The sequence below is a fragment of the Ictalurus furcatus genome, chromosome 1 (assembly GCF_023375685.1).
Source record: "Ictalurus furcatus strain D&B chromosome 1, Billie_1.0, whole genome shotgun sequence".
Taxonomy (NCBI): Eukaryota; Metazoa; Chordata; class Actinopteri; order Siluriformes; family Ictaluridae; genus Ictalurus; species Ictalurus furcatus.
In genome coordinates, this window is record NC_071255.1 from 27,877,443 (window position 1) to 27,901,006 (window position 23,564).

General features: G+C 39.9%; 1 protein-coding gene across 2 annotated transcripts; it reads left to right on the plus strand.

The window, feature by feature from the left end:
- Window positions 1-1,885: 1,885 nt before the first annotated feature.
- Window positions 1,886-23,465, plus strand: wdr48a (WD repeat domain 48a). 2 transcript variants are annotated; one of them, XM_053635300.1, is made up of 19 exons: window positions 1,886-1,969; window positions 8,271-8,411; window positions 8,599-8,677; window positions 8,995-9,077; window positions 10,446-10,575; window positions 14,442-14,530; window positions 14,634-14,735; window positions 15,367-15,591; window positions 17,249-17,323; window positions 17,739-17,841; window positions 18,424-18,521; window positions 18,604-18,711; window positions 18,873-18,969; window positions 20,135-20,227; window positions 20,843-20,948; window positions 21,053-21,140; window positions 21,359-21,435; window positions 21,824-22,013; window positions 22,292-23,465. In XM_053635300.1, the coding sequence occupies exons 1-19, from the start codon at window positions 1,904-1,906 to the stop codon at window positions 22,385-22,387; spliced, it is 2,046 nt and encodes a 681-aa protein (XP_053491275.1). In that variant the 5' UTR covers window positions 1,886-1,903; the 3' UTR covers window positions 22,388-23,465. The 2 variants fall into 2 exon arrangements, with proteins under 2 accessions (XP_053491275.1, XP_053491265.1); XM_053635290.1 differs by having other exon boundaries at window positions 1,888-1,969; window positions 8,602-8,677.
- Window positions 23,466-23,564: the final 99 nt, after the last annotated feature.

Below are 23,564 nucleotides of genomic sequence, written 5' to 3' on the forward strand. Positions count from 1 at the left end.
GGAATTATATTTATATATAATGCCTTGAATATTTTTGGTTGGTATAGTTGAAAGTGTGCAATGAAAGCGCGCTTAAGTCGGAAAAGAGTGGACACACACACACACACACACACACACGCACGCACGCACGCACGCACACGCACACACGCGCGCGCACACACACACACACACACACACAGCTGCTGAATCTGCAGCTCCCTCTGGCGAACCACTAATACTAGAGGTGCACAAGGCTTTCGCATGCGTTTCTATGATTTCTACCAACAAAGTAAGTTGATACCACACACAGTCCAAACACCTGAGCAGTTCAAACTTAATGGCTAAGGGCCCAATACTCGTGACGTCATAGCAACCAGGATAATCAAGGGTCGAAGTCTTATATGATATAAAATCATTTCAGATGCAGATGCTCGAAATACCTCCAGATACAATGAAACCCATGCCTGAGACCAATAATTTGCACTGCAATATGTCACATTCAGATTGATCTCTGTTTGCAGTCTCAAATCAGGTTTGTTTCATGACAAGAGATCCCCCTGTCCCATAAACAACACCAACAACATTATATTGTTATTATTATTAATATTAATAGCATAATCATAATAATAGGACACACGGTGGCTTAGTGTTTAGTACATTTGCCTCATGCCTCCAGGGATGGGGGTTCGAGTTCTGCGGAGGTTTTCTCCGGGTACTCCGGTTTCTTTCCCCAGTCCAAAGACATGCATGGTAGGCTGATTGGCATGTCCAAAGTGTCTATAGTGTATGAATGGATGTATTAATTTTATGTGTATGTGCCCTGCAATGGATTGGCACCCTGTCCAAGATGTACCCCGCCTTGTGCCCGATGCTCCCTAGGATAGGTTCCAGGTTCCCGGTGACCCAGTAGGATAAGCAGTATATAAGATGGATGGATGGATAATACTAATAATAATAATAATAATTATAATAATAATAATAATAATAATAATAATAATGGGAGCATGGTGGCTTAGTGGTTAGTATGTTTGCCGCATACCTCCGGGGTTGGGGTTCAGATCCCGCCTCTGCCCTGTGTGAATGGAGTGTGCATGTTCTCCCTGTGTTTTGGTGGGTTCCTCCGGGTACTCTGGTTTTCTCCCCCATTCCAAAGCCATGTGTTGTAGGCTAATTGGCATGTCTAAATTGTCTGTAGTGTGAACAGGTGTGTGAATGTGTGTGATTGTGCACTGCAACGGTTTGGCACCCTGTCACCTTTCACACTTTTCACACTTTCCAAATAAACCACAATTTTTTTGTTTATGCAGAAATTAACATGCTTGCATGGTCAACAGTAGTATTGTACTGTCCTGTGTTGTTAGCACACGTGTGAACGTGCACTTTGTGTAGAAACGTGTAGATCTTATTTAGTTCTGTGCCGTCTCATGTTGTTAGTGTGTTGTTTTATGTAGCACCATGTTCCTGGAGGAAGGTTGTTCCGTTTCACTGTGTACTGTACCATCTGTAGGCCTATATGGTTGAAATGACAATAAAAACACTTGAACTTGAAACAGCAGTAAAGTTTACATTTGGACTTTGATAAAAATGTACACAGTGCGAGTGGCTTGAATACCAATGCATAACAAACCTGAAATTATGAACTTTATTATTATAAAGTCATATAAAGTTGTATAACCCTACTGTACAAACGCTACATTTCATTGTGCATTTTCCAAAACTTTTAACTTTCTGAAATCATTCTAACTTAGAAAACAATCTTTGAAACAACTTGACTGATATCTGATAAGACGTTCAAACTATCCTATCGCCTATATATTTGTTAAATTAAGAGATGATTTAATGTTGTCATTTGCACAGCTGCTGCACTGCGCGCGTTTAGGGGTGTTTGTTTTGTTTTTTGTTGCCGCTTCACGGAAGTGACGTCATGCTGTCAACATGTAAGATGGCGACCCATCACAGGCAGAATGCTGCCGGGCGGAGAAAAGTGCAGGTAAATTTCCACTTTCACGGCATTCTTTCACATGTGCATAGACAAGCGTTTGGTGCTGATTATTTAAGGACATATCTGTGAAGCTCTTCTCCACGCTGTGTGTGGATTATATCATCATATCTGTGTAAAAACCCGAGCGGAGTCTGTGACCTGGGGTTGAATCCCAAATTACTGTCTTCTCTCTACATAAGTGCATTATATAGGGGATGAAATAACGCCTTATACAACATACGCAAGTGCATTGTCTATCTAATTGGTTGCAATTTGGCATTCAGCCCCTGATTAGGGACTCGGGAGCTAGCTAAAATATTCAGCTAGCCTACTTTGCATAGTTTGTTCCAGTGATTTTACTGGCTCGTATTTGGGTGGACCTTGTTTTTTTTTTATTTTAATCCCTTTTATATAAAAATAACGCGTGCTGTTGAAGTTGTAGTAGATGTCCAGTTTGTACATTTGTCTTTTTTTTTTGTCTGACGTGTGAATTTGATTGCTAGCTCTCTGCTAAGCTAGAGCCAAAGCTAAGTCCACGCCCCCTTCCCACTCAACACTACTGTAGAGTAACATTGTGCTGTTTCACAGACTATTAATTTAAATGTATAATAATTACAGCTCCATTAACAGACAAACAAAGACACGTTTCTCAAACTACAAAATTTGGTCACATTTTGTGAAACGTAAACCAGAATGCCCCCGGTGTCGCTGTACGTATGCCGTGTTTTGGGCTGTCGTAAAATTGGCGTAAAGTGCATAAGTGTCCACAAAAGCATGACAGTGTTTGAAACGCAATGATATCTAGTCAGTATTTATGTTGTAATATCTATCTACATTTCCCTGGTGCGTTACTGGACAATGTTATGAACTAATTGTTATCTATATAAATGTGTAAACCTGAACCCAGAAATCTGAGGAGCTAACAAGAGCAACTTTTCTCCCTTAGGGAAAAGAGACAGACATTAGTAACTGATCAGGCTTGATGTGATGGCATTGTCACATGTTGTCCAGAGTTTTTCTCCAAAAACCCAAGAAAGATGCAGGGAAGTTCAAATGACCAACATTGGCTTTAGCTCCTATCATTTAATGTCCACGTTAAACTCCATGGCATTTACTGTTCAATAACAGCTGTCTGATTATTTTACACAATTCTGGTTAAAAGGTTGGTAAGCAGACTTAAGTCACCATTCGACTATATCATTACATCATATTACATTACAGCATTTGGCAGATGCCCTTATCCAGAGCAACTTACAATTCTCATTTATACACACTGAGCAGTTAAGGGTTAAAGGCCTTGCTCAAGGGCCCAACAGTGACAGCTTGGTAGTGCTGGGATTTGAACTCACAACCTTCCTATCAGAGGTCCAACATTTTAACTGCAGAGATACCACTTCCCAGATCCCAGATCATGCAAAATCACGTCATTCCTATTTGACTCAGCTGTGAATGTCTAAGAGAACAAATTAACTAGAAGTGTGCAGATTTACGTGACTGGAATCTCAACAACAATGGTAAACTATTATGGCATGACTAGGAAACATCTGGACTTGCGTTTATGAAACACGAAGGACCATGCTTTGTTGTGATTCTCAGATCACTGATAGGTTTCATATCACTACAGTCCTAGGCACTTGTCTGTTAGGAGGACGTGTGCACGTTCATTTGGGAAAGCTTATCATAGATTGTTTTAGCATTGTAGTATCTCCAGTGAGTGTATTGTTCCTATATTTCTTTTAAAGTGGAGATTTCTTTTTACGCTAACCCTCTCACAGAGGAAAGCTTTGTGTTCTTAGAGGTAATATGTTTTTTTTGTTTTTTAAAATTATTTTTTAATATATATTTCATAAAATCAATTTTGCAAGTTGAATACAGTGAGTTGTGAGTGAGAGTAGCTGGTCTTCTTCATCAGCAAATGTTGCTTTACTAATACTGGCATTTATTTATTAGGGCTGGGCAACATGACAATGTGGGGGCTTTCACACTGGCAGTTTAGTCTGAAACAGAGCACGGTTTACATGTAAACTTGATAATGTGAAAGCCGTCCGGTTGCACTGGAACTGTGCCACGATTCCTGCGAATGTAAATGCAACTCGAACTCGGGTCCACACTTGTTCATGAAGTAAAGTAACCTGTGCATGTGTGTTAGCTGATGACAACATCATTGGTTTCCACAACACGTGTACAATGAGCGGCAGAGAAACATTGTGGGACACAGAAGAGGTCCACTGCTATGCATAATATCACCAAAATAATAAAAAGCAAAAATATGTTGAGTTATGTGCTCTCCATTGCGCTTTTTTGATGATGTAAAATGAACGCAAATGCATGATAGAATCAAGTGAGTCTGAAACTAGACCAGTGCTGCTCGGGACACCGGGAGCAATCGCCCTCGGCTTCGGACCACAGCAAACGTGCCCAGTGTGAAATCCACCTGTAACTTTGATAATTCATAGTAATTCATGTCACTACACTTTAATGGAACATTGTGATATACGTACTGTATATGTTTTGTTTAATTTTATTTTTTTTGCTTCCACTTGCGGATAAAGGCCCCAATGGGGTTTACTGGAGGATTCAGAAGTTTTGAAATACGTCTGTATCCGATTCCATCAATTTGTTTCACAACAATAAGGTTGCGAAGGTCTTGGGAGAGCTCTTTTATTTTACCCATCAAGACATGTTTCTTGTGTGACACCTTGGTAACGAAAAGCCTTTTTATAGACCATCAATTCACTAACCCAGCTGATATTAATTTGCACAGATAGGAGGGATAATTGCTTATGGATTTCAGCTGGTTCCTTGCCTTACCTTGCCTTGGAGAACTGCTTTTTCTTAGTGTGTTCAATACTTTTTTCCTTGTGTCATTCCAGTTTATTACACATAACTTTATTTGTGGATTTTAATGTTGTGAATTCTTTATATTTCAGAGAAACAAAATCAAGGTGTTAGAATGGCCCAGTCAATCATGTGACTTGAATCCAATTGAACAAGATTTAAAGACAACATGTTTAGAGGAATGGGCCAAAATCACACCTGAATACTGCGGCTGTTTAAATTCTTCATACAGGAAGCGTCTTGCAGCTGTCGTTACAAACAAAGGCACTTCTCCATTAAGTACTAAATAAATTTCAGTTAGCGTGTTCAATACTTTTTCCCTGTGTCATTCCTCTTTATTACACATAACTTTATTTACGGACTTTAATGTTGTGAATTCTTTATATTTCCGGATTTCTTGAGTTAATACTGATGTCTGGTGAAAATTTCATGTGAAAAACCTCATTGGAAATATTTACTGAAAAAAAAATGCTTACGCTTTCAATACTTATTTCCCCCACTGTGTGTGTAACAAATAAAGAGATATATATGTGTGTGTGTGTGTGTGTGTGTGTGTGTGTGTGTGTGTGTGTGTATAGGCGAAGGCCTCAGAAGGCATATGATCTGTGACTTAATACAGAGATTACGATGGTTTCCACAGAGATTCAAATGGTTTATGAAACCATTTGAATTTGTTTGTGTGAGTATGGGGTCATTTGTTATCATCTTGCTGTATCATACGTGTGCAGTGTTTGCACCCCAGGGTGCACTTGGCTTTGTGAAATGGCCTTATATTTCTTGCCCATTATGGGATCACGCAGAGGCCTTAAATTGAAAATGATCACTCCACTGAGACGCTTGCCCGCACCATTACAAATGCGTTGTCATGTTTAACAGCAAGCAACAGCCTGTGGATTGAAAACATCCTTGAGGTTTTTTTTTTTTTTTTTTCAAGCAGAAGTACAGCTGGATGTAGAAAAAAAAAAAAACGAGTAATGCGTGACTCATCACATGGTACTTTTTCCTCTTTGCTCAGGCATCCTGCTTTTGTGTTACATTATACTAGCTTATGTCTGCTTGTGCGTCAGACACGATACAAGCAATTTCTAAGCAGCATACCTGTCTTGAAATCCAGCTTTTTTTGAAGGGTATAATCTACATTTTTTGATGTTGTGTCAGAATGGTGATGATTTATGTGGAAAGTTTCGATGTTTTCTTGGTTGTTGTTTTTTTCTGCAAACACCTTAGCAGAGCTAGCCTGTTTTGGTCCATATTCTTTAAATATTAGTTTTGTCTTATTTTATTCCTTCGCTCTTAGTGTGTCAGTAGAAACGATCAAATTTGAAGTTTTCCGAACATTCCTTTTCACTAATGTTACCTAGAAATGTCATAAAAGTGACGTCTTTAGGTCATGAAACCTCCCTCTTTCAGTCAAGTCTACCTCTCAATGTTTTTGAAAAATGCAACTTAAATGGGTGTGGATGGTGTGAAGAAGGGAGGGGCAGTGGGCGCGGCAGGGGAGGAGGTGGGGGGCGAGCCTTCAGAACGCTCAGAATAAAGATGGATAATGATGTAGAAGTTTGCAGTGGCAGCACTACGCATGGCTCTGATGAAGTAGAGGACTTCTCCTGAATCCCCAGGGCTAAATGGAGACAGTAGATAGCGGTGCAGGTCCTCTGCACTGTATATTTCAACAATTAGCCCCTGGCGTGATTATGGAGGAAAACACGGAGAACCCGAGGCAGCATGGATGGGAGAAATGTCGGAATGGTAGCTAGCTAATATACTCGACTTTTCACGAAGGGAAGAGCCTTCCCCCTTTTATTCAACGCGGACTCTTGTTAAATAGTTTTGCACGCGACGGCCCGCCGGCCACGTGGAGCTTTAAGCGGTTTAATTAGTGCAAAAAGCAAGTAAAACTGTTTATGGTTTAGAATTAGACACATAACTCATTTGAAGGGATGGAAAAGCCCTGGCAGCATCATGGGGAAAGCCACGCAACACATTCGTACTCTTACACCACTCAGACAAACACTTGCGACCCATTTGAACGCCTCTCTCATCTGCTACGTCTTACGTACGTACGTAAGACATAGGAAAGCACGAAGAAAGCACCACGTGCCGTCATGAATAATTAAGAGGCGGTGTCTTCTTGTAGGATAAGAACACACGATTTCATGAATAATTATGAGACACAGATTCGTCATCGATGTACTATAATGACACAAGAAGATTTTAAACCCAGAAAACTTTAAACCAGTTTTCTCCTATTATTAAAATTAACGGATGCTAACATTGTTTTTTATGATGTGCGATAGAAACATCTATGTTAAAATCTCAGAAAATGTAGTTTAGTGTTTAATGACACTTTAAGTAATGGATTATTTTTCAGATAAATCATAATGAAGGATATCTGTGATTATTTGCAAAAATAGAAGCAAGTGAGGCAGAGGCAGACATGTCAGGAGAAATATGTCTGGCTCTCTGTGATACCTGGAAAAGCTTATCAGCTGATTTCCTTATAAAACTGCTCGAGTGTACCTTAGAGACCTGATGCAGGTTTAAATGTAAGATGTGGTAACACCAAATATCGAAGTGGTTTAGTTTATTATTGTTTACTGCTCTATAATGTACATTTTGATGAAAATGTATATTCTTTTATTTTTGAAGGCGTCTTTGCTTTGCAGAATTGATACACAAGTACCTAGGTCTAGTACAATGCCATATCTTCCTTTAGTGAACAGTGGACTAGTTCTACAAACAGACTTCATATTAAAACCATAATGAACTTTCTTTTACTTTCACACTATCCGTTGTTCCCCAGATGAGGACGGGTTCCCTTCTGAGTCTGGTTCCTCTCAAGGTTTCTTCCTCTTATCATCTTAGGGAGTTTTTCCTCACCACCATCACCACCGGCTCGCTCAACACGGAAAAATTTACACGCTTAAAATCTGTATCCTGTGTTTATATGTTTCTGTAAAGCTGCTTTGAGACAATGTCCATTGTTAAAAGCGCCATTGCAAATAAAATTGAATTGAATATGAATTCCTTTTTGCTTTCAATTTTTTATTTTATTTTAGTTATTACTTTTAAAAATAATTCTGCAGTTAAAGTAAACGATGCACATGCGCTACATTTGCTTCATTAGAAAGGTAGTCTTTATCAGATATGTTATATAAACAGTTGGGCAATAGGATGATAATATCCATCACAATATGCTTTTCTTATATAGTATTGTCATATTTAAAAACCCTAAATATGTAATATAATAAATGTTTTGGTCATATCACCCACCTCTAATATACACAAACTACAGGCTTGTGTACTTGATGTTGAATGCACTAATATGGATTTGTCTTTCAAGTGGGATGATATGATAAGTGCCAGATGTAATTTCTTTAATAATCTGAAACATTTCTGTGCCTGTGTTGTATAAGAAAATAACTTATTTTGTTAATAAAAATCCTGCTTTTTTCCCCCTCGTGTGTCGCAGGTGTCGTATGTGATCAGAGATGAAGTGGAGAAATACAACCGTAATGGAGTTAATGCTCTACAGCTGGACCCAGCTCTTAACCGGCTCTTCACCGCTGGTCGAGACTCCATCATCCGGATATGGAGCATCAACCAGCACAAGGTACCAATCTCTCAGTCCTTCATTCAGCACCTGTGCTAATCTGATATTGTAGTAACGTTGGATGCAAACAAAAGCCTAACTAGTAAGGGAACATTTCGGTCTGGCCAGCATATTAATGACATTAATTCGTGTCATTTTTAGAAATGGGAAGTTCACTGATGTTGCTGTGGTTTTGTGTGCTTTTCAGCAGGACCCATACATAGCATCAATGGAACATCACACAGACTGGGTCAATGACATCGTCCTCTGCTGCAACGGAAAAACTCGTGAGCATGGCTTTAGTTTTGTACACCTGGACACCTATCCGTTGGCCTGAATGTTAACCCTATTTACATGACATCATATCATATATTGCATGAAATGTACATTTTATATATTCTTCTGAACTTTCCACACAGATGCAGGGTTTTCAGAAGTGTTTCACAGCTTGAAGAGCTGTGTTATTTGTAAAACAATTCCCTGTGTCACAATGCAGACACAACCTGCTGCAGAAATGCCATGTATCACAATGCTTATGGAGCTCATCAATACTGCTGTACATCGTGTAATCCCAGTGTTCTTTTGTATTATTAATATTTTACAGTAATATCTGCTTCATCAGACACCACTGTGAAAGTCTGGAATGCACATAAAGGATTTTGTATGTCGACACTGCGGACACATAAGGCGAGTACAAAAAATCATTTCAGAGTGGATTTAGTGAAGCAGGATTGCGCCACTAAACTGTATTACGCTTGTTAAAATGTCATTTAAACCGGTTCAGAATCTGCATGTAAAACGTAAGTAGTTTTTATTAAAAGAAAATTAGAAAAAATGCAGAAATCCAAAATGAGTGAAGCTGCGAAAAGCTCAAGGTGTGGAACTATCTAAAAAACAAAAATTCAGTTTATAAATTCAATTTATATAATGCAAAAACATGATCTAGGTTAGACCATGGGTGTGTAAACTCTGGACCTGAGACCAAACGTGTGTATGATATGCCGCCCGCCGGCCAACAGGTTGCAGTTTTTCCTTTCAGCTGGTGGTGGCAGTAGACCGTGTTAATGCAGCTAAATTGCAAGAGCATTTATTTCCTCTGACTACGCTGCAAATTTATTTACTGAATGATCTTTAGTCATGGCTACAGACAAAAAGCTGACCGTGGGAAGGAGCGATTCCAAAAGAGCTGGAAACAAGAATAGTTTGTCATCGAGAGCCATAGTAAATTTGTGTGTCTCGTATTTCAAAAGACTTATGAGGTAATTAAAGAATTTTCTTATTTTAATTTAGGAATTTATCATAAGACGTTATGAAACAAATCATGGGCAGTGCAAAAAAATATTCAGAGGATGAGCGCAACCGATCAATCGGTTGACCTCTAGTGACTAACCCTAGGATGTTTTCATGTGGCTGTCTTTGAAAAAGCTTTGGACACCTCTGGACTAGACAGTAGAATTAATAGTAAACTATAGAACTATAAGCATTTGCCTTGATATTGATGAAATGTAGCATCTCTGTGAGGTGCACAGACCCAATAAATGTAGGCTATATATTTGTTCAGTCCTTCTGAAGCATTGTCTATATTTTATGTGTTTTAAACATGCATAGTATTTGATATTTGGCATCATTTCAGTTGCAAAATTGACTACTTCCTGGAATGTCTTTATAGTGAAGACAAAGCACAAATCCTCTTTTCCTACAGGATACAATGAGATATCTTTACAAATATGTCAGTTGGAATTGGGTGTATTTATTACCTTGGCTTAATACCTTGGCCTTCCACCGGTCATTTTATGGAAGTTAAAATAATCTTTTGAGACCCATACGTGTGCTCACTGTAAAAATTACTGGCACGACTCAGTCGGACAGGGCTGAAATCCCTGAGATACTCTGTTAATACTTACCTCACCTTCCAGTGTAAAACTATTTGAATAGAGCTTATGCAGTATTATTTTATGGATGAGAAGATGAATGCTAAATACATTCCTAATGACTGAGGGATGATTATTTTGAATTTACGCTGATGCCTGTAATTGTGTGTTTTCTCCTTTACAGGATTATGTTAAAGCTTTAGCGTATGCTAAAGATAAAGAGCTGGTGGCTTCGGCAGGGCTGGACAGACAGATCTTCCTGTGGGATGTAAACACACTAACAGCACTGACTGCTTCCAATAATACTGTCACTAGTGAGTCTGTCAGCTTACTTAAACTGAAGAAGCAATTATGTAGCAGTATGAGTATATAATATAGATTTTCTGATTATTATGTCACAAAAACCATTACATATTGCAGGTATCACAGTATCTTTTTATCTCATTTTTTAAAAAATGTTCTTTTATTTTATTTTTTAAACTCAAAAAATTTCTAACTGAGAAGCAACTGGTTTGATGTTAAAATCTTAAAACTATTGTTTTCCTCTCCTAAAAGTATTCTCATCTGAACAAGCTGTTTTCACACTGTTTGGTACTGAGATTAGCAGTTCACAGCTTTCCTAATCGTGCTGACAGGTCCACATGTCTAAGGGAAGGGAGAATACTATGACATAACACTAAAGCCTTATGAAAAATACCCATTAGTGTGTCCACCATTGGAATATAGGTTTAATAATGTGTCTTCTGTGGCGGACTTTCCATATACACCGATTAAATAATTTGTGCGTCATTTTGTTGATTTGTTAATATGTCGACGGTTTCTGTGAGGAGACTTCAACATTTATGGTAGGAGTCTCCAGTATCCGCTCTTTGAGGCCTTTCTGCTTTGCCTCACGCCCCACCACAGCATGTCTTGTGGTGTTTTATTCCTTATATATTATATACTATTTATTGTTCAGCATTGTGTATGTTGTGTATCCTTCCATGACTTGTAAGTAAATTTACCCATACTTGGTTTTACAGTTGTGGTTGGAGATCAGAATTATACATACAGGGTCAAAAATATACTAAATCTCACAATAGTGAGTACACCCCTCACATTTTTGTAAATATTTGATTATATCTTTTAATGTGACAACACTGAAGAAATGACACTTTGCTACAATGTAAAGCAGTGAGTGTACAGCTTGTGTAACAGTGTAAATTTGCTGTCCCCTCAAAATAACTCAACACACAGCCATTAATGTCTAAACCGCTGGCAACAAAACTGAGTACACCCATAAGTGAAAATGTCCAAATTGGGCCCAAAGTGTCAATATTTTGTGTGGCCACCATTATTTTCCAGCACTGCCTTAACCCTCTTGGTCATGGAGTTCACCAGAGCTTCACAGGTTGCTACTGGAGTCCTCCTCCACTCCTCCATGATGACATCATGGAGCTGGTGGATGTTGGAGACCTTGTGCTCTTTCACCTTCCGTTTGAGGATGCCCTACAGGTGCTCAATAGGGTTTAGTCCATCACCTTCACCCTCAGCTTCTTTAGCAAGGCAGTGGTCGTCTTGGAGGTGTGTTTGGGGTCGTTATCATGCTGGAATACTGCCTTGCGGCCCAGTCTCCGAAGGGAGGGGATCATACTCTGCTTCAGTATGTCACAGTACATGTTGGCATTCATTGTTCCCTCAATGAACTGTAGCTCCTCAGTGCCGGCAGCACTCATGCAGCCCCAGACCATGACACTCCCACCACCATGCTTGACTGTAGGCAAGACACACTTGTCTTTGTACTCCTCACCTGGTTGCCGCCACACATGCTTGACACCATCTGAACCAAATAAGTTTATTTTGGTCTCATCAGACCACAGGACATGGTTCCAGTAATCCATGTCCTTAGTCTGCTTGTCTTCAGCAAACTGTTTGCGGGCTTTCTTGTGCATCATCTTTAGAAGAGGCTTCCTTCTGGTACGACAGCCATGCAGACCAATTTGATGCAGTGTGCGGCGTATGGTCTGAGCACTGACAGGCCGACCCCCCCACCCCTTCAAGCTCTGCAGCAATGCTGGCAGCACTCGTACGTCTGTCTCCCAAAGACAACTTCTGGATATGACGCTGAGCGCGTGCACTCAACTTCTTTGGTCGACCTTGGTGAGGCCTGTTCTGAGTGGAACCTGTCCTGTTAAACCGCTGTATGGTCTTGGCCACCGTGCTGCAACTCAGTGTCAGGGTCTTGGCAATCTTCTTATAGCCTAGGCCATCTTTATGTAGAGCAACAATTCTTTTTTTCAGATCCTCAAAGAGTTCTTTGCCATGAGGTGCCATGTTGAACTTCCAGTGACCAGTATGAGGGAGTGTGAGAGCGATGACACCAAATTTAACACACCTGCTCCCCATTCACACCTGAGACCTTGTAACACTAACAAGTCACATGACACCGGGGAGGGAAAATGGCTAATTGGGCCCAATTTGGACATTTTCATTTAGGTGTGTACTCACTTTTGTTGCCAGCGGTTTAGACATTAATGGCTGTGTGTTGAGTTATTTTGAGGGGACAGCAAATTTACACTGTTACACAAGCTGTACACTCACTACTTTACATTGTAGCAATGTGTCATTTCTTCAGTGTTGTCACATGAAAAGATATAATCAAATATTTACAAAAATGTGAGGGGTGTACTCACTTTTGTGAGATACTGTACATACAGCAAACCTAATATTTAGTTGAATGTCCCTTAGCAAATTTCACCCCGAGCAGACGCTTGTGGTAGCCATCCACTAGCTTCTGGCAGAATTCTGGTTGGATATTTGACCACTCTTCTTGGCAGAATTGGTAAAGTTCAATGACATTTTTTGGTTTCTTGGCACTGACTCGACTTTTAAGCACAGTCCACAAATTTTCGATAGGGTTCAGATCAGGACTTTGGGAAGGCCATTCCAAAAGCTTAATGTTAGTATGCTTTATCCATTCCACAACCAGCTTTGATGTGTGTTTGGGGTCATTGTCCTGTTGGAACACCTATTTGTGTCCATGCTGATGGTTTGAGATTATGCTGAATAATTCTAAGGTAGTCCTCGTTCATTGTTCCATCCACTTTGTGAAATGCACCAGTTCCACTGGCAGCAAAACAGCCCCAGAGCATAATGCTACCACCACCGTGCTTAAGAGTTGGTACAGTGTTCTTTACTCCTCCAAACATGCCTCTGGTTATTGCGGCCAAACAACTCGATCTTTGTCTCCTCTGACCATAAAACTTTCCTCCAGAAGGCTTTTTCTTTGTTCATATGGTCAGCCACAAACTTTAGATGGGCTTGAGGGTGACGATTTTGGAGCAGGGACTTCTTTCATGGATGGCAGCCTTTCAGTCCATGGTGATGTAAAACTCGCTTGACTGTAGACAGTAACACTGATGTTCCAGCAGCTTCCAGTTCATGGCAGGCCTGTGCCTTGGTGGTTACTGGGTTTTTCCTGACCATCCGAACCAATTTCCTCTCAGCTGAGGGTGACAGTTTGGGTCTTCATCCAAACCTTGGCAAAGTGGCTACACTTCTCAATAACTTGTACTTGCGTATAGTTGTTTGAACTGATGATCTTGGAATCTGCAATTGCTTAGAGATGGCTCCAAGAGACATTCCTGACTTGTGTAAATCCACCATCCTCTTTTTCAGATCTGCACTGTGCTCCTTGGCCTTTCCCATAGTACTGTGTTGGTCAATCCAATGAGTGCTGTCAAACAAACCCTTTTTATGTTGGCACAGAGAAGCTGCCAGCTGTAGTCAATCATGATCACTAACAGGAAATTAAGAGGCCTTGGTCTTGGCAAATTAAAGGACATTTTGGAACTTTCAGCGCCGCTAAATTACTAATCTGTTTATGTATATTTTTGACCCTGTATATATAATTTTGGTCCTGTGTTGAAAACCCCCCATTACTGTCCATGATGAGTGTATGTAAACTTCCGACCACAACTCTATATCCTATATATAAATTTGAATCTGTTGTGTATTGTGTGGATAATGAGTAGCATGGTTTTATATGCCAAATTACCAAAGACAAATGATCTTAATATTATTGGTAGTGTAGCTAAGTTAAAGCTTGTAATTTAATCCAGTTTTGCACAACCCAGACATAATCAAACCTCATTATTCATTCAGTCAATTCAAGATCTCTTGCTATCATTTTATCCTGCAGCATCGTCTCTGAGTGGGAATAAAGATTCGATCTACAGTCTGGCGATGAATCAGATGGGCACAGTAATAGTATCTGGATCAACTGAGAAGGCATGTCAAAATTTTCTTTTCTTTATACATTGTTTCATATAAATTTAATTAAATGTGTTTCTTTTGCTGGGCTGGTTTAGTTAGGTGTGTGTGTGTTCCTCAGGTTTTGAGAGTGTGGGACCCACGCACCTGTGCCAAGCTCATGAAGCTGAAAGGACACACAGACAACGTGAAGTCATTGCTGCTGAACAGAGATGGCACTCAGGTGCATGACTTTTTATTAAAGTATTTGGAGACATAGAAATGCTGAAAGTGGGGGGCCAAGTTGGCTTAGTGGTTATTATGTTTGCCTTGCACTTCCAGGTTTGGGGGTTCGATTCCCACCCCTGCCCAGCGTGCGTGGAGTTTGCATGTTCTCCCTGTGCTTCATGGGTTTCCTCAGGGTACTCATGTTTCCTCCCCCAGTCCAAAGACATGCGTCATAGGCCGATTGGCATCTCTAAATTGTCCGTAGTGTGTGAATGGGTGTGAGTGTGTGTGGTGTTGTGCTCTGCAATGGATATGCACCCCGTCCAGTATGTCCCCCGCCTTGTGCCCCGAGTCCCGTGGGATAGGCTCCAGGCTCCCTGTAATCCTATAGTAGGCTAAGTGGTACAGAAAATGGATGGATGGATGGAAATGCTGAAATGCAGTGATGGATATTCTAATACCATTTTGAACAAGTGGAACAGCTTCATGATGCACTATATATAGTGAACTGTACCTCTTTATACATTTAGATCTCTGTTTTGTCATTAACATTATACACAATGTTGTCTTTTTGCTGTTCTGTATTAAGTATTATGAGAAGCAGTATAATATAGCGTGATTAACTATGCACCCTGATCTGTGTTTAGTGCCTGTCGGGTAGTTCAGATGGTACGATCCGGCTGTGGTCACTGGGACAGCAGAGGTGTATAGCCACGTACCGTGTCCATGATGAGGGAGTGTGGGCACTACAGGTAAACGAAGCCTTTACGCACGTCTACTCCGGGGGCCGGGACCGGAAGATTTACTGCACAGACCTGCGTAATCCAGACATACGTGTGCTCATTTGTGAAGAGAAGGCCCCTGTCCTTAAGGTAGGTCAGATAAAAAAAAGCATGGGAAACACTAGGAGACTGTGTCCTTTTTCTGGAGGCTGCCATTTATACTTAACATTACAATCAATCTTTGTAATATCATGCTTTTATCATGACACACATCCATAGTAGAGTAAAGAATATTGTTTACTTAAGATAGCCATCTCTAGAATTATTGGCACCTTTGATTAAGATGAGTTTGATTGAAGGTTATGTAAGATGTCTTTGTGATTAATTAGCTTAACCTCGTGCTGAAAATAATAGTGAAATCTAACCTTTATGTGAAGAAGTAAATTAATTCTCAGGAAAAAAAACTGTTTTAGCAGAATTATTTGTCTCAATTATTGGCACACCTAGAAATTATTTTGAATAAAATATAACTGAAACATGTTCCTTTCGTGTTCATCTGAGTGTTTACAAACTCTTAAGCAGTCATCCATGACTTCCTGTTTCACTGGGGTATAAATATGAGGTTACATCCAGGCCAAATTCCCTTAGTCAATGACTCTAAAATAGCTACACCTTAAAATGCTCAAGTTCACTTTTAGGGAAGTAATTAAGAAGTCGAGAAAACAGAGCTGTAATGAACTTGCTTGAAAGATGACACAAGTGTATTTTATTCCCACACCCATTGAGGAGGATGATTAGACAGGCAGAATTTTCTCAAATGATCACAGTTGGAGATTGCAGAAGATGGCAGCATTTTCAGGTCAGCAAGTCTTCGAACTATTATCGGGTGCCAACTTCTTATCAAAAAACGTTTGCCAGACTTGACTTGGAGGTTGCTAGATGCCACTGGAGCTTACACTGGAACTGGGTTCTGTGGTCAGATGAGACAAAAATAGTTTTTGGCAACCAACACTGAAGGTGGGTTTGGCGTAGGAAGAAGGATGTTTATACAGAAAAGAACGTGATCCCCACTTTTGGAGGCTCTGAGATGTTCTGGGGCTGTCTTTCCTCTAAATGCCCTGAAAACTAGACTCCATTAAGTACCTGAAGATTTCAAATGAACATCTGGATACATCTGCCAAGGAGCAAAGGTTGTGGTTGAATCTTCCAGTAGGACCATTACTGAAAACATGTATATAAATCCATACAGAAATGGTTCAGTGACCACAGACTCAAGCTTTTAGAATGGTAATCTGAGTGCTCACTGAATCCCAGTAAACTCCACTGAAAACCTGTTAGGTGAGCTGAAAAAGAGAGTCCACAAGAGAGGACCACGGACCCTGGAATATCTGGAGAGATTCTGTATTGAGGAGTGTGCTTAGATTCCTTCCTCTGTACTCTCAAATCTTATCAAGTATGATAGAGAAAGATGTTTGCGAAGGGAGGTGGTATAAGGTACTAAATGCAGCATGCCAGTTTTTGTTGCAATTGTTGCAAAAGCTAATTTACTAAGGGTGCCAATAATTCTGGAGTTCCCTGTATAATTACTAATAATTTCCATAAAATTGTAATGATTTGTGTATCATTGTACTTCCACTGTCCTGAGAGCGCCTTGACCTTAAGTAACAGGCTGCAGTGAAATACGACGACAGTTGCAAAAGCAATAAAAGCAGGTGTGAAGGGAAAATTGTTGAGTGTGGTTTGAAGAACTGTACCTATATGTGAAGAAAGTAAAAAAATTGCTGAATGTATATTTGGCCTTGGACAGATGGAGCTGGACAGGTCAGCGGACCCACCGGCCGCCATCTGGGTCTCCACAACAAAGTCTACTGTTAACAAATGGGTGAGCACAGCTGCCTTCTATGATGACGTGAATGAAGACGCCACCTGCCCCAGCTGTTCCTGATACATCATATAGACTCGCCCTCCCAAACTTTACTCATCCTTTTGTCTTTTCTTTTACTTTTAAAGTCCCACTTGTTTGAACATTATCCCCAGTGAAGAATGTTTCATCATGTGCTGTTATTAATGAAGCACTAATCATATGACCGAGTACTAATAGTAATGTGTTGGTTGACTTACAGGAACATGATTGTGCACAGTGTCCCACTAGTTCACATTGTCACCTGCTTAACATTCTCTGAACTTGAATTTTTTTTTTAAAAAAAAGCTAAAATCTCAGTATAATACTGTCTTTGTAAGATTTGAGCCTTGAGCCTTTGAGCCTCAATTTGCATTTAATCTCTATTACCCTGCAGTCTCTAAAGGGCATCCACAATTTCCGAGCATCTGGCGATTACGACAATGACTGCAGTACTCCCCTGACACCACTGTGCACACAGCCGGATCAGGTTATTAAAGGTAAGCATCTTACTGCACACTGCTGTATGTATTTATGCACTTTACATACATACCATGTACTGATGGTTGTGCATTTAGTTCAATATGCATTTTCTCCTTTGTTATATCTCAACCAGCATTTTAAAATCTGGTTACCCCTAAAAGTAAAACTAAAACCTATGTCTAGCTTTATACCAGGCTTTATTCATAGACCTCGGCCATTTGTGCAGCTGCATCTGTAAAACTGGCTCCTTGTTTACCTAATGTGTTCTCCTGAGAAAGCCTAAGCAATTTTCGAAACTGAATAATAACTTTTCTGCATAATTTTGTAGACGTGTCAAAGTATTTACATTTTTTTTTGTTTCGTTTTGTTTTCATGGGCCACTATACATATAAAGCCATGCAAAGTCTTTAATGGTGATTTAATGCTTTATAATTATAGGGAAGTTTCAAGACTTTTAGGTTGTATTTAAAATATTTTGTCATCTTCAACCGTATAAATGTGAATCTATTCGAATTTCCATGTTCTTTGTCATCATTTTCCATTTGCTGGTGGGTTCATAATGGCAGCACACACTTTCAGTACCTTAATTTGTCCTCTAGGTGGAGCCAGTATAATTCAGTGCCACATTCTGAATGATAAGAGACATATACTCACCAAAGACACCAACAACAACATAGCATACTGGGATGTGTTAAAGGTATGAACTGTCGAATTTTGATTTCCTTTGCATCCAAACATTGTCACAGTGTCTTGGTTACTCATCCATACTCCTTAAGCAGGCATGCAAAGTTGAAGATTTGGGAAAGATGGAGTTTGATGAGGAGATCAAGAAACGGTTTAAGATGGTTTATGTGCCCAACTGGTTCTCTGTAGATCTTAAAACAGGGGTGAGTTACATCACTGTCTCAGTCAACTGTGTAATAATCTTTAAAATGATATTTTTATTTACCTAATAATGTTGACGTTATTCAAAATGATGCACGAGTATTATGGTACAGGGTATTACAGTGTATGTTTTGGTCATTTAATTCTGTTTGTTGTTTTATAGATGCTGACTATTACACTCGATGAGAGTGATTGCTTTGCCGCTTGGGTCTCGGCCAAGGATGCTGGATTTACCAGTCCAGATGGCTCAGACCCAAAATGTGAGTGTAGCAATATGTGTGAACAGTCATCTTCGAAACACAGAGTGAGATCAGATCTGTAAAGGTCACTTGCTTATCTTTGGCTGTTCCTGGGCAGATGTGATATGTGCTGTGATGCATCTGTCCCTGACCTTTAACCCATCCCTCTGTTTGAGTGTGTGTGAAAATGTGTGTGGCAGGGTGTACATTATGCTTAGGGCGTGACACCGATAGCATTTCAATGTACACACATTTAAAAATTTATATATATTTGTTTGTGACGCATTATATTAGTGCTAATTCAGGAGTGTAAATGTGTAATGATATTTTCATTAAAAATGCCTCTTAACATGGGCACTAAAGGTCTCTAGTGTACTATGTTAAGCTGCAGTTCAACCTCCAAATCCAACCAGCGAAGAGATTTGTAAACATCTAAAATGGTGTTCTAGTTCGGAAGCATATACTTGCACTGAATAACACTGAGTTTCTTAACCTGACCAGAAATTCATATTCATACATACATATGTATATTAAATACACTCATCAGCCACTACTATGAAAATCTGTTCACATGCATATTCATGCAGTACACAGATCATGCAGGTAAAGGTCAGGAGCTTCAGTTAATCTCCACATCAAACATCAGAATGGGGAAAAATGTTCGCAGTGACTGACCGTGGCATTGTTGTTAGTGCCAGAGAAACTGCTGATCTGGGGTTTTCATGCACAACCTATAAAGTTTACGCAGAATGGTGGGTACACAAAATATCCGGTGAGTGGCATTTATATGGGTGGAAATGCTTTGTTGACGAGAGAAGGTTGGTTCAAGCTCACAGGAAGGCTACAGTAATTCAAATAGCCACTCTTTACAACTGTGGTGTACAGAAAACCATCTCTGAATGCACAACATGCTGAACCTTGAGGTGGATATGCAGAATAACACATCATGTTCCACTCCTGTCCGCCAAGGACAGGAATCTGAGCCAACATGGGCACAGACTCACAGAGACTGAACATTTGAAGATTTGGAAAAAGTCCAGGCAATTGTTTTGAAACATTATGTCCGTTAAAGCAAGACTAGAATTTTCAAGGCACCAGGAACCTGTTGAAATCAAGCCGAATGTGAATGTATGCTTCTTTTGTATGGAATAGCAGTCGAATGCTGTTGTGTGGGTGTGTGTTGTAGTGAATCTGGGTGGACTGCTGCTCCAAGCCCTGCTGGAATATTGGCCCAGGACGCACAACAGCCCTATGGATGAGGAAACTGAGCTGAACCATGGTAAGTGTTAAGTTCTTTGTCCGATACCAGTCACAGAACCAGAATTTGGACCTTGCACTGGCTGATTTCCTCTCGGGGAGCTAGGGAAGACGTCACACCGACGCAACGTTCAGTGAAAGCTTCTCAGTTGAATGATACAGAAAGTGTGTGTGTGTATGTATGTATGTATGTATGTATGTATGTATGTATGTGTGTATGTATGTGTGTGTGTGTGTGTGTATACACACAGAAACATTGATAAAGAATGATAAATGCCGATTGGATAAAATCAGAAGTAGACAAAAATCACAGATAAAATCAAAACATCTATTATGTAGGTTCGAGTGAAATAAGAACTAAAAGACATCTAGTCTACCAGATAATAAGAGAAGAAGAACAGAGAGAGAGAGCGGGAACAAAAGGCGGGGTGATTCGAAATGATCAAAACAACACATACCAAGAACACAGAACAATTTGTTTCCAGTACATCGTGACACAAACTAGAGACCTTCAGAATTGAGACAGAGATCATGCCTGAAACTCATTGTTCTGTTAATGCTGATGCTTCTTGTGTACTGTGTCTTCAGATTATTTCCTTATAAAGTTCATGTTAAGTCTATGTGTTTGCTGCTTTAGTGAATGGCGAGCATGAGAACAGGATACCGAAAGGAAATGGTTATTTCCAAGTGCCACCACACACTCCTGTCATTTTTGGTGAAGCAGGAGCTAGAACACTGTTCAGGTGTGTTTCTTTGTTTGTTTGTGGTCTTGTTGGACAAACGGGGACTGGCATGCATGGTGTGAGCCTCAGTATTATTATATGGCTCTGCGTATGTGTACGTGCAGGTTGCTCTGCCGAGACTCTGGAGGCGAGACCGAGTCCATGCTGCTCAATGAAACGGTTCCACAGTGGGTGATTGACATCACAGTGGATGTGAGTGATTAAGACCCTCCAGTGCCAATCCTGGCTGTAGTCTAAATGTCATGTAATCAATTACATTTAGACCTCTCAGTGTTAGATTAATGCGGGTAGACGTTTCCACCAGTGCTGTGTAACGAAATTTGTCAATTAAAGACCCAAATGGTGCTTTTGAATTGTGCGTATCAAAATGTCTTCCTTTCTGAAGTCTTTATTCTGTTTCCTTTGTACAGAAAAACATGCCAAAATTCAACAAAATCCCGTTCTACCTCCAGCCCCATTCTTCATCTGGTGCCAAGACATTGAAGAAGTAGGTTACTATTACAGGTGGAAATCACAGAATAACTTAGTAATATGGTCAAATCAGAATGTATTATCTGTTATAAAATTGGTGTCGGGAAAAATATTGATACTTTTTTTTGTGCAAGTTGAATGTACCATGCACAATTTTGTATTATTTTTGTCTTTAGTCTTGGTTACAAAATTGGACAACAAGAATTTAGATTGGTCAAATTTTTAGTTCTAAAACCATGCAATCTTATCTGTGTGGCATGTTAGAGCCTCATGGTGTAGCTGGGAGTTACTAAATCTTCTCTAGACTGATCAGACCCGGAAGTTTTATGAAATATCCATGCAAACTGTATGTAAACGTGTGCAAATTGTAATGTCTGCGTGTTCTCTTGTCTGGCTGTGTTTAGGGATCGTCTGTCAGCTAGTGACATGCTCCAGGTGAGAAAGGTGATGGAGCATGTTTATGAGAAGATCATTAACCTAGACAGCGAGTCCCAGATGAGTGGTTCAGCTGGAGAGAAGCCAAGTGAGCAGAAAGAGGATGAAGACATGGCAGTGCTAGCTGAAGAGAAGATAGAGCTGCTCTGTCAGGACCAGGTAAAGCCCATCATCGCTTTTACCATCCACGCTACATCCAAAGGTTCATCCAAACTGGAAAAAAACCTGAAACCAAACCTGAGTTGAGTCCAAATCTAATTTAGTCAAGTGTGGATCAGGTACAGATCTGAAGACTACCTCAGGTCTTGCCTCAGGTATTTACTTTCAGGTTGTGTCAGAACGTTCAAGAAATTTGAAGACTCGTCATGATTTTGTTTGTTTGTTACTCATAACCTGGATTTCTGTAACGCTGCTTTGCTTTGAATTTCCTCTGAAAGGTTCTGGATCCTAACATAGATCTGCGAACAGTAAAGCATTTCATTTGGAAGAGCGGCGGCGACCTAACGCTTCACTACAGGCAGAAGTCCACATAAGGAAACGACTGGAGCTCTACGCATCTGTCCACATTTCCTGTTCCAAACCCCGTCATGGACTTCCAAACTCATGCTCCCTGTGATCTGGCGTGTAACGTTCCATGGAGTCTTACACTCAAACACACTTGCACCTGTGAATTCACCAGATCTCCACAGTCCGTAAGTGGATCTGGATGTGTCCTGTTTGAAGTAAGAAGAGGAGAACACTGGGGAAGGGAGTCTTCTGTGAACAGTCAGCTGACGAATAGAAAGGGTGGTGTGAATCATTTTTTTTGAAGCTTGAGATTATTTAATTGCCATCTGTTTCATGTGTCATTAGGATCTTTATTGCCCTGTTTTGTGTAAAGTTGTACAATTGTGATGCGAATGACTGACACCACATATTTTTGGTCTTCTTCCTTTATACATTCCAATATGTTGATTGGCTAGCACTATTTCATTCCTTATGTTAGAGAGAAAAGCAAAATCCAGATGAACTGTTAATGAACTAGGCCAGATTGTAAACCATTAAATGTTTCATTGAATGTAAAGGAGTGCAACTTTCAGAAGTTCATGTCCTTTAGTCCAGAAGTATATACATGTCCTGAGTTGTTCACAACACCCCAAAAGTGACGCATTTCTCTCACTAATGTTGTGCTGTAATCATTGATGCCATCATTCTGTACATAAATTGTAATTATTTTGTAGGCAGTTTTACCTTCTGAGTTGCTTTTATTTACTTTTTTTTTTTTAATGTTCAAAAAGGTGCTTTTTTGTGTGTGTGATCTATGAGAAATATGACTAAAGGGTCAGATGGATGGACTCCTGGGTTTCTCTTGTGATCCAGTCGCTGCTAACAGCCTGTCCACCCACAAGAGGGCAGAAAAATACTGTCAGTTTGAGTTTGGAGAAGAAAATCTAAACAAAACAGTAAAAAGAAAAACACTAATAAAGGATATCTGGGTGGCTGATTTTTATTTATGCAAAAGAGATTGGGCTTTGCAAACTGTCAATCATAGCTATGATTGCACAATGTTATAGAAATGTATTTTATATTTGGGTTTAGTCTGAAAGAATAAATAAAGAATGCGAGAAAGAAGTGTCCTTTTGTTGTGATAGGATCAAACTATAATGAAAATATCGCAAAAAACCCAGCTCAATTACTCTATTATGCACCTCATGATGTGTGCATATAATA